The 12,784-nt window shown below is 41.0% G+C and overlaps 1 protein-coding gene across 2 annotated transcripts in view; it reads left to right on the top strand.

Annotated features, from left to right (window-relative positions):
* Positions 1-12,784, top strand: part of DOCK1 (dedicator of cytokinesis 1) — a 296,429-nt gene that overhangs the window by 75,140 nt on the left and 208,505 nt on the right. For both annotated transcript variants that reach the window (XM_051617678.1, XM_051617677.1), the window contains exons 24-26: positions 974-1,044; positions 2,579-2,685; positions 11,178-11,305. In XM_051617678.1, the coding sequence (XP_051473638.1) occupies positions 974-1,044; positions 2,579-2,685; positions 11,178-11,305 (306 nt within the window). The remainder of the gene's footprint in view (positions 1-973; positions 1,045-2,578; positions 2,686-11,177; positions 11,306-12,784) is intronic.

The following is a 12,784-nucleotide window of genomic DNA, read 5'->3' as shown; positions in this document are numbered from 1 at the left end:
AGATGAAAACCAGAGACTTTTGCCTTAGGGCACTTAGGTAGAAGATTTTCTCTTCTGTTATTTGAAGCAGGGCATTTCAATCCATTTGCAAATGAAGAAAAAAAAACAAACTACCCAGCTTTATCTGATTTGAAATGACTGTTTGTGTAGACCAAGTGATTTTTGTCTGTGGTGTTAGGAGAGGTTCACTTACTATTGTCTCACCCAAAGTGTGTCCTTTAATTGCTGGGCAGTAATTTGTAACTGCAGATTTTTGCTCTCCATGCCTGTAAGATATTGTTTGCTCTAGAAAGAAATAACTGCTAATGGTTACTAAGAAATAGAAAGTTAAAATTAGTTAAAATTACTGCGAGTAGTTGAAACATTAAACCTCTGTATCTTCTGAATCCTTTCCTTCTGTGCTCTGACATGGAGTGACAACAAGTTGAAGGGGCATTGGAAAAACTGTAGTTCCATTAGTGGCTACCAAGAATTTGCTGCAGGGACAAATGACAATTGTGCTTTTTTGTTTCATTTTAGTGGAGGGAAAATTAAACCCTCACATCTTGGGCATGGCTGAGGAGGAGGGTGAAGAGAAAGTGCCTCTCCAGCTCTACAGGAGATAGGGAAAAAATTATTAGAGAAACATGACTTAGTTTTGTGTTGTGTGCTGATACACCAAAAGGTTTCTAAAACATACTGGAAGGAACTCTCATTTTGGTTTAAGTTGTCAGTTTTCCCAGTTTGCTAATCTTTCCTGCCTCTGTCTTTTAAATCTCTTAAATCAAAATGTTTCATTTTCCTTGAGTTTCAGTGTAGGTAATTGACCCCAAAAAGATGATGTTGGAGCAAGCAAGGGGGATTCTGCTGAAGCCACAAATAGTTAAGCCAAGGCAACCCACTCTTGTGGGAATCTCTTCTGGCCACCTTTCCTCAGCTGTTAAATCAAATGAACTTAAGTCTTATTAATTTGTTGCTTCTATTCTTTTTTTAGGGGGCAGCACTTAAATATTTGCCAGCTATTGTCAATGATGTGAAATTAGTATTTGATCCCAAAGAACTTAGGTGAGTAAAGTTAAGAATGTGTGTTCTGTGATCTTTATCTAGATCTTTTATTTTACCTGCATATGTTTATATATACATCCACACACATGCATATATAAAAATGTATCCAGAGGCAGTGAAATAGGATCACCTGCACTGCTTCATCACTTTGGGTTTATTATCTGTTTTCCTTGCACACATTTTTAAGGCTATTCTAACGACCTGTTTTTGAAGTAACATGCACAACATCAAGGTGTGACAAGTGTCTTGACAAACTTTGCCATCTTGTTGAGTACAATCATGTAATAAGATAACAAGAATTACTGGTGAGGCAACAGACATGAGAATTTTTAAGCTCTGTACTTGCTGCTTCTCTCTTTGGAGTACAAATTGACTGGACTTAACTGGTCAGTGAACCCTGTTGCTGGATCAGCATCTCAGTAGCTGATAAACACAGGGATGTTGTTAGTAAATAGGGCAATAGGAAGATATTTGGGAAAAAATAAAGAAACCAAATCAAAACCAGTGTTTCTGAAAAACTTTTAGAGGAAAAAAATCAGTTTCTCTTTCTCAGTGCTATTACAAGGTGTTAAGTTGGGAAAAACTCCTGTTTAAATCTAATTTGACTGCACAAATCCTTCTATATATTGTTTTTTTTATTTCTGTGTTCTGGCTTATCAAAATGAGGAAAAAGAAAGCAAGCAGAAGTAAAATAGGTAAGAGTAACCTCAGTCTAAGATGGCAGTGGGCTGAGGAAGCTGGCAGCTGCTGCCTGTCTGTGCTGGAAGCACTTTACATGTACACTCCTGCTTCTGGTGGGCCAAGGAGAGTCTTTGTAAAGAGTTTCTGGATTAAATCATAATTTTGATCTGTGATAACACAAGTTCTGAGACTCTATGAAAAGAAAAATACTAGGGTTTGGCCTCTCTTACTCCAAGCATGACTGTCAGTTTTTCTGTCACTTAGAGTATTTAATTTGATTGAATAATACTTAGAAGTGAAGGCTTAATAGGAAAAACTAAACCCCCAGGATTTTGGGAAGCAATGCAAGGTGATGGAAAAGTCTTTTAAAAATCTATATTACATGGGAGCTCTGGTGATGAGCATCATTGTCCCTTATTCTCCTAAAATGTGTGTTTGTGGGTTTTGTTTTGGTTAATTTTTGTGGGTTTTTTTGCTGGTGAAAGCTTTTAACATGAACTACCACTTTTTAATTTTTGGCTTTGTATGGTCATGTAGTATTCCATTATTAGTATGTGATGACTGAAGTAAAGAGGCAGTGACACAGACAACTGAAATGTTAACTCTAAAACCATAAATAAAACATGGGAAAAGAGTGTAAAGCTGAGATAAAAGGGAGAGGGCAGAAGAAAAGACACAAAAAGACACATTAAAGACAATTGACATTTCTTTGAAATCCTGAGCTTTTCTTCTGTGTCTGGGAAGAAATTACTTTGTCCCAAAGTATGTCATTGGTCTTGTTCTGTGCTGCTGGAGTTTTTTTTTTAACGTATTTTGGAGATGATTGTATTTTTCTTTGTTCCTTTGTACTTAGCAAGCTCTTCACTGAGTTCATCCTGAACGTGCCCGTGAGCCGCCTGACGGTCCAGAAGCTCCACTGCCTGATCGAGATCGTTCACAGTGACCTCTTCACCCAGCATGGTGAGCAGCACCTCTGCAACCATTCAACTGCCACCTTGCTCCTTGGCCCCAGCCCTCTGCAAGTGCAAGGCTTGTCCTTGCTGCCCAACACAGTGGAGGTTGTAAGCAGTTAAGGTTATGTAGATATAAGGTTATACATAGATATGTATCTTAGAACGTTAAGGTTGGAAGGGACCTTAAGATCATCCAGCTCCAATCCCCCTGCCATGAGCAGGGAACCACTAGACCAGGTTGCACAAAACCTCATCCAACCTGGCCTTAAAAACCTCCAGGGATGGGGCATCAGCAACCTCCCTGGGCAACCCATTCCAGTTCCATGTTACGTATATATATCTGTGTGTGTGTATATATTGATATATTTATAGAACCACAAGGATATATATTTATATAACCACAAGGTTATATACATAAAAAAATAAATGAGGGAATGCTAATTAACACTTACTGCAGGTTATAAATCAAGAAGTGAAAGCAAAAACTTGGAATTTTAAATTTAAAAGGTCACTAAGCATCCAGTGTTATTGGCATCTATGGTAACTTTTAACTGTGATACATTCTATCAAAAACTTCCCATGCAGCTTTTGTGCTCCATGAAGTTCTATGGAGCAAATTAAAGGTTTTTTATGTCCTTTCTGTCTGAAGCATCATTCTCTCCCTTCAAGCTGTCCCCTAGCTGAAGTAAAGCAACACAAAAACCTTTCAGAGTGTGCCATTCCTTCCTGCTTTCTTATTTTCTCCCTTTGCATTAGTGGCCCAGTGAAAGTTCAAGCACTTGTCTTACAGAAGGTTTTCTGTCGTCTGAGGTGAAACATTTTATTCTAGTTCTAGATGACAGCAGGTTAAACCAACCTAAGCTAAGTGTTTATGTGCCATCAGCAGAAGTTAATGAGGGAGCAAATAGTGGTGCAATGATAAAGGGAATTTGAAAGGATTCTTCCGTCAGGTCAGAAATGCTGGGACCATGTGAGGCAAAGTGCTGATAAAACAGACTCTCCTGGTTCCAGTGTAGAAGATGTTCATGGTGGGTTGGCTTTGTGCTGACAGGTCTTAGACCATGTCACATCTCACCATACCTACGTGTTTTTTTCTGGATGTAGCAGCTTTTATTTTGTTCCAGTCAGCAAACAAGTATGAAGCCAACCCAGTCTATGCTGCAATCTATTATGCTCCTTAATGTCACAGAGCTGTGGGGGGTTGTGCCTGGTGCAGTTCAGCAGCTCTGCTAAAAGGTGGGATCTTGCTTGGATGTGGTACCAACAAGTGTGGAACCAAGCACTGTTGCTCTTTCCATTTCTCCACTTGGGTTTTTCATTCTGATTTTACACAAGTAACAATGAAGAATGATGTTCAAAGGACAAGCCTTACATTTTGTTGGCACTTGTTATTTAGGCTGACTGTGCAATAGTTCTCTAAGTTTGATTTGCAACAAATACCTATACAATTGCTTGGTTTACGTGGTGCATGTGGCTGCAAGCTTAAACCTCAAAATTTGTTTTAAAAATAAAAAGGCTAATGAAAATTCAGACTGGAAAACAGTGATCCTGGAGACTCTGAACCTTTCAAGAGAGAGATGGAACTTTTCCAGAAGGAAGCCTTTAATGGAGTTATAGTCCCACTTGAGCAACAGGGTGTAGCACAGGTTATAAATGTACTTCCTGCAGTGGTGGATGATGATGAAGTAAAACCAAATCTCTCAGAATAAGTCTACTAACCTTGTCACCATGTACTGCACCAGCAAGTCCAAAAGCAGTTCAGCTTGATCTCCACTTTTGAGATCTTTTGAAGTTATTCAGCCCTTATGAGCCACGACAAATTATTTTGTTCTGAATTGCAGGGTTTGCAAGAATAAAAAGAAGGAATTCTGATGGTGTTGCTGGTGTTGGGGCTTGGGTAAAATGGTACTAGTCCCTCTGAGACCATTGTAATGTTTGCTCTTTCAGATACAGGTATCAGTGTTACTCCTCTTCTTCATTCCTTCTCAGCTAACTGTAGTAAGTTTTCCTTCTCCTGGTTTCTTTTGGTTGCAAGGTCTTTGGAGTAGAAGTCAGTAATATGAGGTATTGACTGTCTTGGTTAGGAGGAAATTGAGAAAACTCAGATAAAACAAGAAATGATGGCTACACAAAGTACTCCTGAGGAGGGCTATAGGGGCATGTTGTGTGCTTATTAGATTGATTTTTGTCTTCCCTTATTCAACCAATTTCATTTTCAGAGGTGGAGGGAGAAACTGTGGAGAAATTGTGTGGCTGGTTTGTTTTCTAAACCTGTCAACCTCAGCTGTTTACTTGCAGCAATTGGTACAGTCCAACATCACTGAGCTCCTGAGAAATGTAAATTGATCTGATTTAATAGCAGGGTCATTAATCTAAACTCAGTCCAGTTTTGTTGACAGAACAGTGGGACACTCAGCTCACTCTCTGTGCTGCCTTCCTTTCTGTGTGATTATACTTGACCTCATCTATCTATCTATTGTGGTGATAAAAAAAAGCATTATCTTAAAAGCTTCTCTTGCCACTGGTTGTTCTCTACAGAGATTGTGTCTGGAGAACCAGTTGTGCTGGGAGTCTTTAATACACACTAAAATTCACTTGAAATTAAACCTCTAGCCACAGCCTTTGTTAAATTGAAATTTTGTTTGTTTGTTTGTTTCCCTTGCTCTGTGGGTTGAAGTTCTTACTACTAGTTTGCCTCTCCTCCTCCTCAGTGATTCAGTAATTTGTAACTGATTGGCAGTACTTTGATACAAGTATCCAACAACTCCTGTATCCTGCTAGAGAAATGAGGTTCTTTTCTAAAAGCAATATGCAGTTGTGGAATTGATGGACAGCTGTAAAATATACAGAAAATCAAACAGCACTTCAGCAGTGTATTTCTGGTGGAGAAAAATGCTCTCCTCCTGTGCTCTGAGAAGTCAAGGAAGAATGATATTTGTCTCTAATGGAATTAAATTAAAAAAAAAAACCATGAATTTGTGAAGGTTGAAGGATGCTGAGGTGGGGGGCTTGGTGTGTGAAATAGTTTACTGACATTGTGTTGAATGGTGGATGGTTCAGTGGTCTTTAAGAAATCTGAAGAGTTTGGGACCTCGGATGAGACTGTACTATGGTGGTGTTGTTTGTATACCTTTAAAAAAAGGATGTAAAATAGAGTTTTAAAATTTGTTTACCTCTTTTCTGGTTATATTGGGTTCCATTTCCATGGTTCCTTCTGAAATTCAAGGTAACTTTTTTTCAGGACTTGTACTTATTTTTAGTAAGGTTTCTTCAGCTTAATTCAGTTTGTATCAACAGTCTAGTCTGACTTTGGCAAAATAAATGTGAGTTTTGTTCTGGAAAAGAATGAAGTTGCATCTTGAGCATGGAAAACAATCCCCAACATGATGTGCTCAATGGCTTTTTCTCTGTTCACAGAGAAGACCTGTGTTACCCATGGGTTTGGTCTTTGTGAGGAGAAGTTTCCTGGAAGGTCATTGAGAAGATCGTTTGGTCTGGGGTGCTGCAGAAATGCTCCCCAGTGCTTAGCCTGTGAGGAGGAGCATGTTACCCTGTCCTTACATATGCCATACGTAGTAGCTTATGCATGTACTGAAACATAATGTAAATATGAATAAATTATAATTTAATAAGAAATAACTATATCTGACCACATGGAAGTAAATGCATGTATAAATAAGTAACACTTATTACCCCTTACACTTATTACCACCAGAATTGACATTAATTTTTCTGGGGCACACAAGACCTATTTTCTCTGTAAGCAGCAGACTTTTGACTGAGACCAACTCTGCATCTCTTCTTCCTTTCGTGTCCCTCTCTGCCTTCCAAAAAGTCCCCACTTGAGATCTTGACACAAAGGAGGCATTTCTTTAGCTTAGCACTTGAAAGGATTCTGTGTTGTAGAAGTCTTCTGGAAGAGATGTCCAGTATAAGTGTGAATCTCTAAATGAGCATGGAGCAGCTTCGTAATAACCTAATGCATGTTTTCAGTTCTAAATATGTCAGTACTTCTGGTTGGGAGTTCAGTCTTATCCTTGCAAACTTCAGAATGTTGGGTTTATGTAAATAATGATTTATCTGATTAGTTTTGCCCCATGGAGTAGTTTGAATTCTCTGTTGCTTTGTTTTACAAATGACTTCCAGCTAATTGCCAAACGAGCTGGGTCGCTGCTGTGTTCTTATATAGTTAGGAAGTGCACTTATTTCTCCATTAGGAAATTGTGGCTCTATTAAATGTTAGGAGACAGCATATAGCATTTATAAGAGTTCTTATCATTTAATTATGACTAAAATGAGAATCTTTGGGTCCATGCTGTTCTTCACCTGCATTAAATAAATGAACCATAAAATCTATTTCTCAGTGTCCCTCCAAATAAAAGGCTTTTAAATTGACAAGAATGTATTGCATGTATTTAGCTTCAGTGTAGTTCCCATGTCAGTATTCCATTGGAAATCTTTGCTTGGATGCTCCTAAGTTGATCCTGCCTCCTGAACATCCTTTTATAAAGATGAATCTTTTATTCTCGCTGCACGTTCCTGTGACATTCGTCACTGGGCTGGTGCAGCAGAGAACAGATGTGGAATTATTGTTGTCTCTAATCATTGTGCCTCATGCTCATGAGCTATCTCCAGAGTGGCTTCTGAGCAGGAGACTGATGTTATAGGCTTGAGGTTTATCAAGGTTGCCCGTTAATCAGGGCTGGGAGGTGTTTGTGATGGCCGGGCTGCTGAAGGTTAACCTTTCCTCTTCTGTGTGTAATCTAGATACAGTTGATCAACCCAGTGTTTTTCAATATATTTTTAGCAAGAGATGCACTTAAAATCTTGCATCTTATTCAGCATATTACTATAGTTCTACGTTTGTTTAAAAATATACATAAATATATGGGTGTTTGGGTTTTGTGGTGGTTTATGGGCCTTTTCTGGTAGGGTTTTTGTTTGTTTGCTTTTAAATCTGGGCAGCATTTGGATCTTTTTCTTAAGTACCTGTCACCCCTTGATACTTCGTTTTATCCTCCCATGTTCTAAAACTTCCAACAGCTACAAAGCAAAGAGCAGATGTTCACAAGTTGTTGAGGAAGGCAGAGAGCCTGTAAGGTGGTAACTGAGGAGCGTTGTCAAGTCTCCCCAAGGGAACTCAGGCTTTTGTCTAGGTTGTGTAATTCCAAATGAAGTAGTGTGACAAATCAGTTAGTTTTTCCTTTCTTAGAAATTCAGGCTGAGCACTTTCCCTATTGATTACAGCCTACTCTAGGCAATCTAACTCAAAGGTGACACAGCTGCAATTTTTGCCTTCTGCATGCTTGCAGATATTAAATTGATCTTCGACTGTGCTCCACTAGTGGGGCTTAACAGGGACATGAAACATTTCGAACCTCTCATTAGGGGCCTTTGCAAGTCATTAAATATTGATTCCCCTGACAGGCTTTACAGAAGCACGTTCCTGTGTCGTTGCTGGAGTGCTTAGCAGCTGGGCAGCAGGGTTATTTCTCTCCCTTGCATTTGGGTGAGGGTGCTGCACCACTGTTTTGTGGGGTTTATTTCTTGATCTGCTCTTTCCAAGTTACTCAAAACCTGAGGGAACAACATGCACTGAGGTTTCACAAACGTGGGGCACAAGGCTGCAAACACAAGCATCTCTTGGGCAGACAGGCCAGGCTGAACCAAACCATTCATTGGGTTGAAATTCATACAGAAAGTTAGTAGTTAATTTTGACCTGCATCCATCTGGTGATTCCTTTCATGTAGAACAGTCTGAGTACTTGTGGAAGGAAGGGGACCTTTTTTGGGATAGGAGGTAGTGGTCAGGGCTGGAGCAGTTCAGAGGCAGAAGTTTAAAGTGAATATAAAATGGTGTTTATAAATAATACATGGTGAGTTGATACCAGGAAAACCTTCTGTGTGTAATGGCTGGATCTTCACTCAGAATTTTTTCTATTCAGAAGGTGGTGTGGTGTTTGTTAGGGTTTGTTTTAAACTAAGGTTAGTCTGAAACATGACAGCAGAATATTACCTTAAATGCACATTCATTGTCTAACATATTAGAGTAGTTTGGAGACTTCATTTGTGTATAAATAGCTTTAGATCATTTAATTAGATCCTGGTCAGTAATGAGGTCAATTCTGTTTAGCCGCTTTTTCACAGAGATCACCAACTCCTTTCACTTTTCAGACCTGTCTAGATTTAGGGTAGTGGAGTTTTAAATGAACAGCAGGAACTTCTGATGAAGGTGTTTCTTTTTTACTAGATTTGAAACTTTTGTAATTCAGTTCTGTGCCACCTCATGGAAGTGATTATGAGGGGATATGGTGAAGTCATGCCTTAGGTCTGTTTCCCCATGTAAATACACTGCAGGCTCTATTCTGTTTCTTGAGGCAAGAATTTCAACAGATGCACCTTGATTTTTCTCCTTGTTGAGCTAGAAAGCTGGAAGTGAAATGGCCAAGAAGCAATGACATAGAAAAATGCTTAGTTGGAGAAACTAAAGTACTTCCTTAGAATGTGATCCCCCTGGTGCATTCCCAGTGAACAGGTACTCGTGGGTCCCTTGAGGCTGAAGAATATTTCTCTTGAACTGCCAGAAGGTGGATGTGCTTGTACACTGTTATTGCTCATCCTTCTTGTATGAGCTCACAAGGCAGAGTGGGGGTGCTGCAGTGACAGTTGCTCTCCAGCATCTTGCTGAGATGGAATGCTCCCTCTTCTGCATTTGAGCATGGATTTTCTTGATCCGTTTTTACATCAATGACTTATTTTTCCCCCTTGTGCAGTTTATGGGAGCAGGATTCCAGTCACTGTGCTGGTTTCTTGCTATAGGGATGGGTCTGTGAAGTGCTGCTCCTGTAACACCTGCTCAGGCTGTGATCACCACTGACCTGGGAGTTCCCAGGCTGACTGAAGTCATTGCAGCTGGACCCTGTGGCACTGGCTGAAGGTTTCTGGCAGACTTTGGGCAGAGACTGTTTCCTATGAAGTCCATCTTTGTCTCATCCATCCTGTTTCCTTCTTTTTTAGTGACAAAGGCAAGTTCTCCTGAGCACCTTACCACTGAGACTCATCAAGTGAGAGTAATTTCCACCCTGGCACTGAGCTTGCAATGCCTGTATCAATTTTGGCACTGCAAGCCAAAACCCAGCACTTTAAGCATGTGTTGATTTCTTCATCCTTGGCACCTCTTTGCCTCCCAGCTGTCAGTTGTTCTGGTACCTGCAGGTAGCAGAATTTCAGCACTGGGGATACTGCCTTGTCCATCCCAGGCTTGCAGCCAGCAGTCAGCTGAGCCTCAGTGTTTGCTGTGGAGGGGTTTGGAAGTTGTCACCTGCATGGGGCCTGTGCAGTGCAGCTGGGTCTTTGATTGCAGGGACACCTTCTGCAGCACTGACACCTCAGCACCTGCCACACAGCAGCTCCCAAATCCTGACAGGAATGGTGGAGGGTGGAAGTGCATGTTCTGACCCTGGATGTCTCTTCAGCAAAAGATGAAGCCAGTAAAGGGACCTGACTGTGGTGAATCGAATCCAGGGTCGCCAGCTTTTGATGATCCAGTTTTTCATTGTTCTTTGAGCTATTGGTGTTTCCTGTGGCTTCTCAGCACCAATGTGCATATTACTTAACTCCTGCCTATCCTGGCTGCCAGTTGTGTCCACTGCAAAAGGACAGAGACCAAATATGTATCACTAAAAGGAGTGTATAGTTGCAGAAGGAGCTTCCACTGCTGAGTAGCACTCTACCCCTACCAAGACAAGACTTCCTAGTGTTGAGTTACCTTGAGCTATTGACCCTTGTGGCTTCTCAGGGAAGTCCTAGGTATAGCCCTAAATAAGTGCTTTCACATTGTGGTCTGGGATCATTCCCTCTTAATGGAGATGAATCTCCAGTTTTTATTTTTCAGTCTTGTGCCTCCTGTTGTGGTCTGTCTGTTACTTGTGCTCAGGACAGGCATATTTACTGGTCCAGAGCTATTTGAAATCCTCATAAATAAAGATTTAATCAAGTGCTTATGAGCCTTTCTGAATATTCCAGGGACTTCAGCTGTTGTTTGAAAATAATCTCTAAACACTGATATAGTCATCAAGGACAGAGCCTCATGAGTCATCCGGATGCTATCAAGTCTAAGCAATTTGTGTAGTATCACTAGAAATAAAAAAAATCTTTTGTGAGACTGTCAAGAGCTTCATCCATATTTTCCCAGGTACTGTGTAATTAGAGATCTCGTGGGCCAGCAGCCAATGTAGCATTTGACTTCAGTTGTGGACATTGGTGAGACCCTTTAGTACTTTGCCTGGGGAGGGGGGAGAACTGCTTGTCCGAGTGTTCTGAACTTCATGGCTTCGTTTCCCTTTGCTTCTAGCTTTTTTCAAGGGATAGTGATTGGAAATTGGGAAGTGGTATGAATTTTCCTCGTTCTTGTCTTCTGTAAGCACTGAAGCAGGCTGGCTGTTTGGGCAGTGAAGGTGTCTCTGAAGCTGGGTATGTAACCTTACCTTTTGTGTGCAGACTGCAGGGAGATCCTGCTGCCCACGATGACGGAGCAGCTGAAGTATCACTTGGAAAGACAAGAAGATTTGGAGGCTTGTTGCCAGTTGCTGAGTAACATCCTGGAAGTGCTTTACAAGAAAGATGTGGTTAGTATCTTTGATGTTTAACGCTTACTGAACAGGTAGCTCCTGATGACTTAGATACTTTTTTCCCTTTGCCCTCCCCTCCCCCAGCCAGCCTCTTTTAAGTCATCTCTTTAGGTAACAGTGATGAGGATGTGTTGTGTGACATCTCGGGATGTTCCTTACTGTTCCTGAGGCACCTCCAATACATCATTGCTATCCAATAACACTTCTCCAGGCATTGGTTAGATACTGAGTAGAATACAGATTTTTAGGTGTTCAGACTTCTCTTTATAAATTGTTTAGCCTCTGCCAAATGAAAAATGTTTGGGTTTTTTTTCCATTTTTTCAGCATTTTGGGAGCTGCACGTTCAAATTGTATTGATACTACCTGTAGTGGGGTGTGTGTGTGCATAGACATATATATACACACACCTTTTTAAACATATACTTCTGTTCACACAGCAAACTTGTTTAGCTTTTTGGAGTGTCATTAAAAGACACATAGTAGAATTTCTCCAGTGTGGTAAGTAAGAACCTGAATTGGCAGGTGGCTTTTCCTGCATGAGTATTGTAACTAGTTTAGCTCTCTTATCCATGCAGGATGTCAACACATGAGACACTTGCATGTGAGAACCTGTGCAGTGCCCAGGGCTGGTTTGCAGATGGGTAGCTTGCATAATAGTCCCTTTTCTGTCTTCTCCTGACTTCACACAAATATGCAAATATTGGTGCCTTGCTGGAGAGCTGCAGTGATTTGATGCCTTCCTAAAGAATTCTGAGGCTGCTGCCTGAACCTTCAGTCCTACACAGAATCATACACTAATTTAGTTGGAAAAGACCTCAGGGTCAGCTCCTCACATCCTATCTAGCATCTCCTTTGAAGCTTTTGGGTTCATTCTGATTTTTGTTTCTTTTTCAAAGTAGTTCTGGGTGACTGCCTCAAAGAGTGGGTTATTTAAAAAAAAATGTTTGGGTTTTTTTTTTGACAGCTTGGCTGCTTCCTGTCACTCTTTCTTGGCTGCATTTCTCTCCCTGCTAGGAACTCACTGGCAGCTCCCCCATCTCCTGGGCTGATCTGTTGTCAGTGGCCAGCTGCAAGAGGGCTGCAGGAAACAGGGATCTGTTTGTTGGTGGATCAGGGAGGTGGGGAAGGGGACAAGGAAAAGAGGAGAACACTGCAGGTGAGGAGCCATGTGAAGTAAAATTGAAAATGGGCAGGAGAGGAGGAAGTCAGTGAGAACTTGAAGGAGAGAAAGCAGGGAGAGTGGAAGAGTGGAGGGGAGCAGGGTGCTGAGATGAGTGCATTCTGCCCTGGAGGTGCTCTTTGTAGCAGAATTGTGAGCTTCATCTTAAAGGGAGATAGATCTGTCAGGTGCAGGAGGAAGAATCTCTGTTGGAGGTGGTTGTGGATGTGTGTTCTGATGGGGGAGTGCTCCTCAAATATGCAAATGCCTTTTTCACATATGCAGGTCTGCCTCTGGTAATTAAGCATCATCCAAC

Source organism: Apus apus, chromosome 4 (genome assembly GCF_020740795.1).
Source record: "Apus apus isolate bApuApu2 chromosome 4, bApuApu2.pri.cur, whole genome shotgun sequence".
Lineage (NCBI taxonomy): Eukaryota > Metazoa > Chordata > Aves > Apodiformes > Apodidae > Apus > Apus apus.
This window is presented reverse-complemented; position numbering and strand designations above follow the sequence as displayed.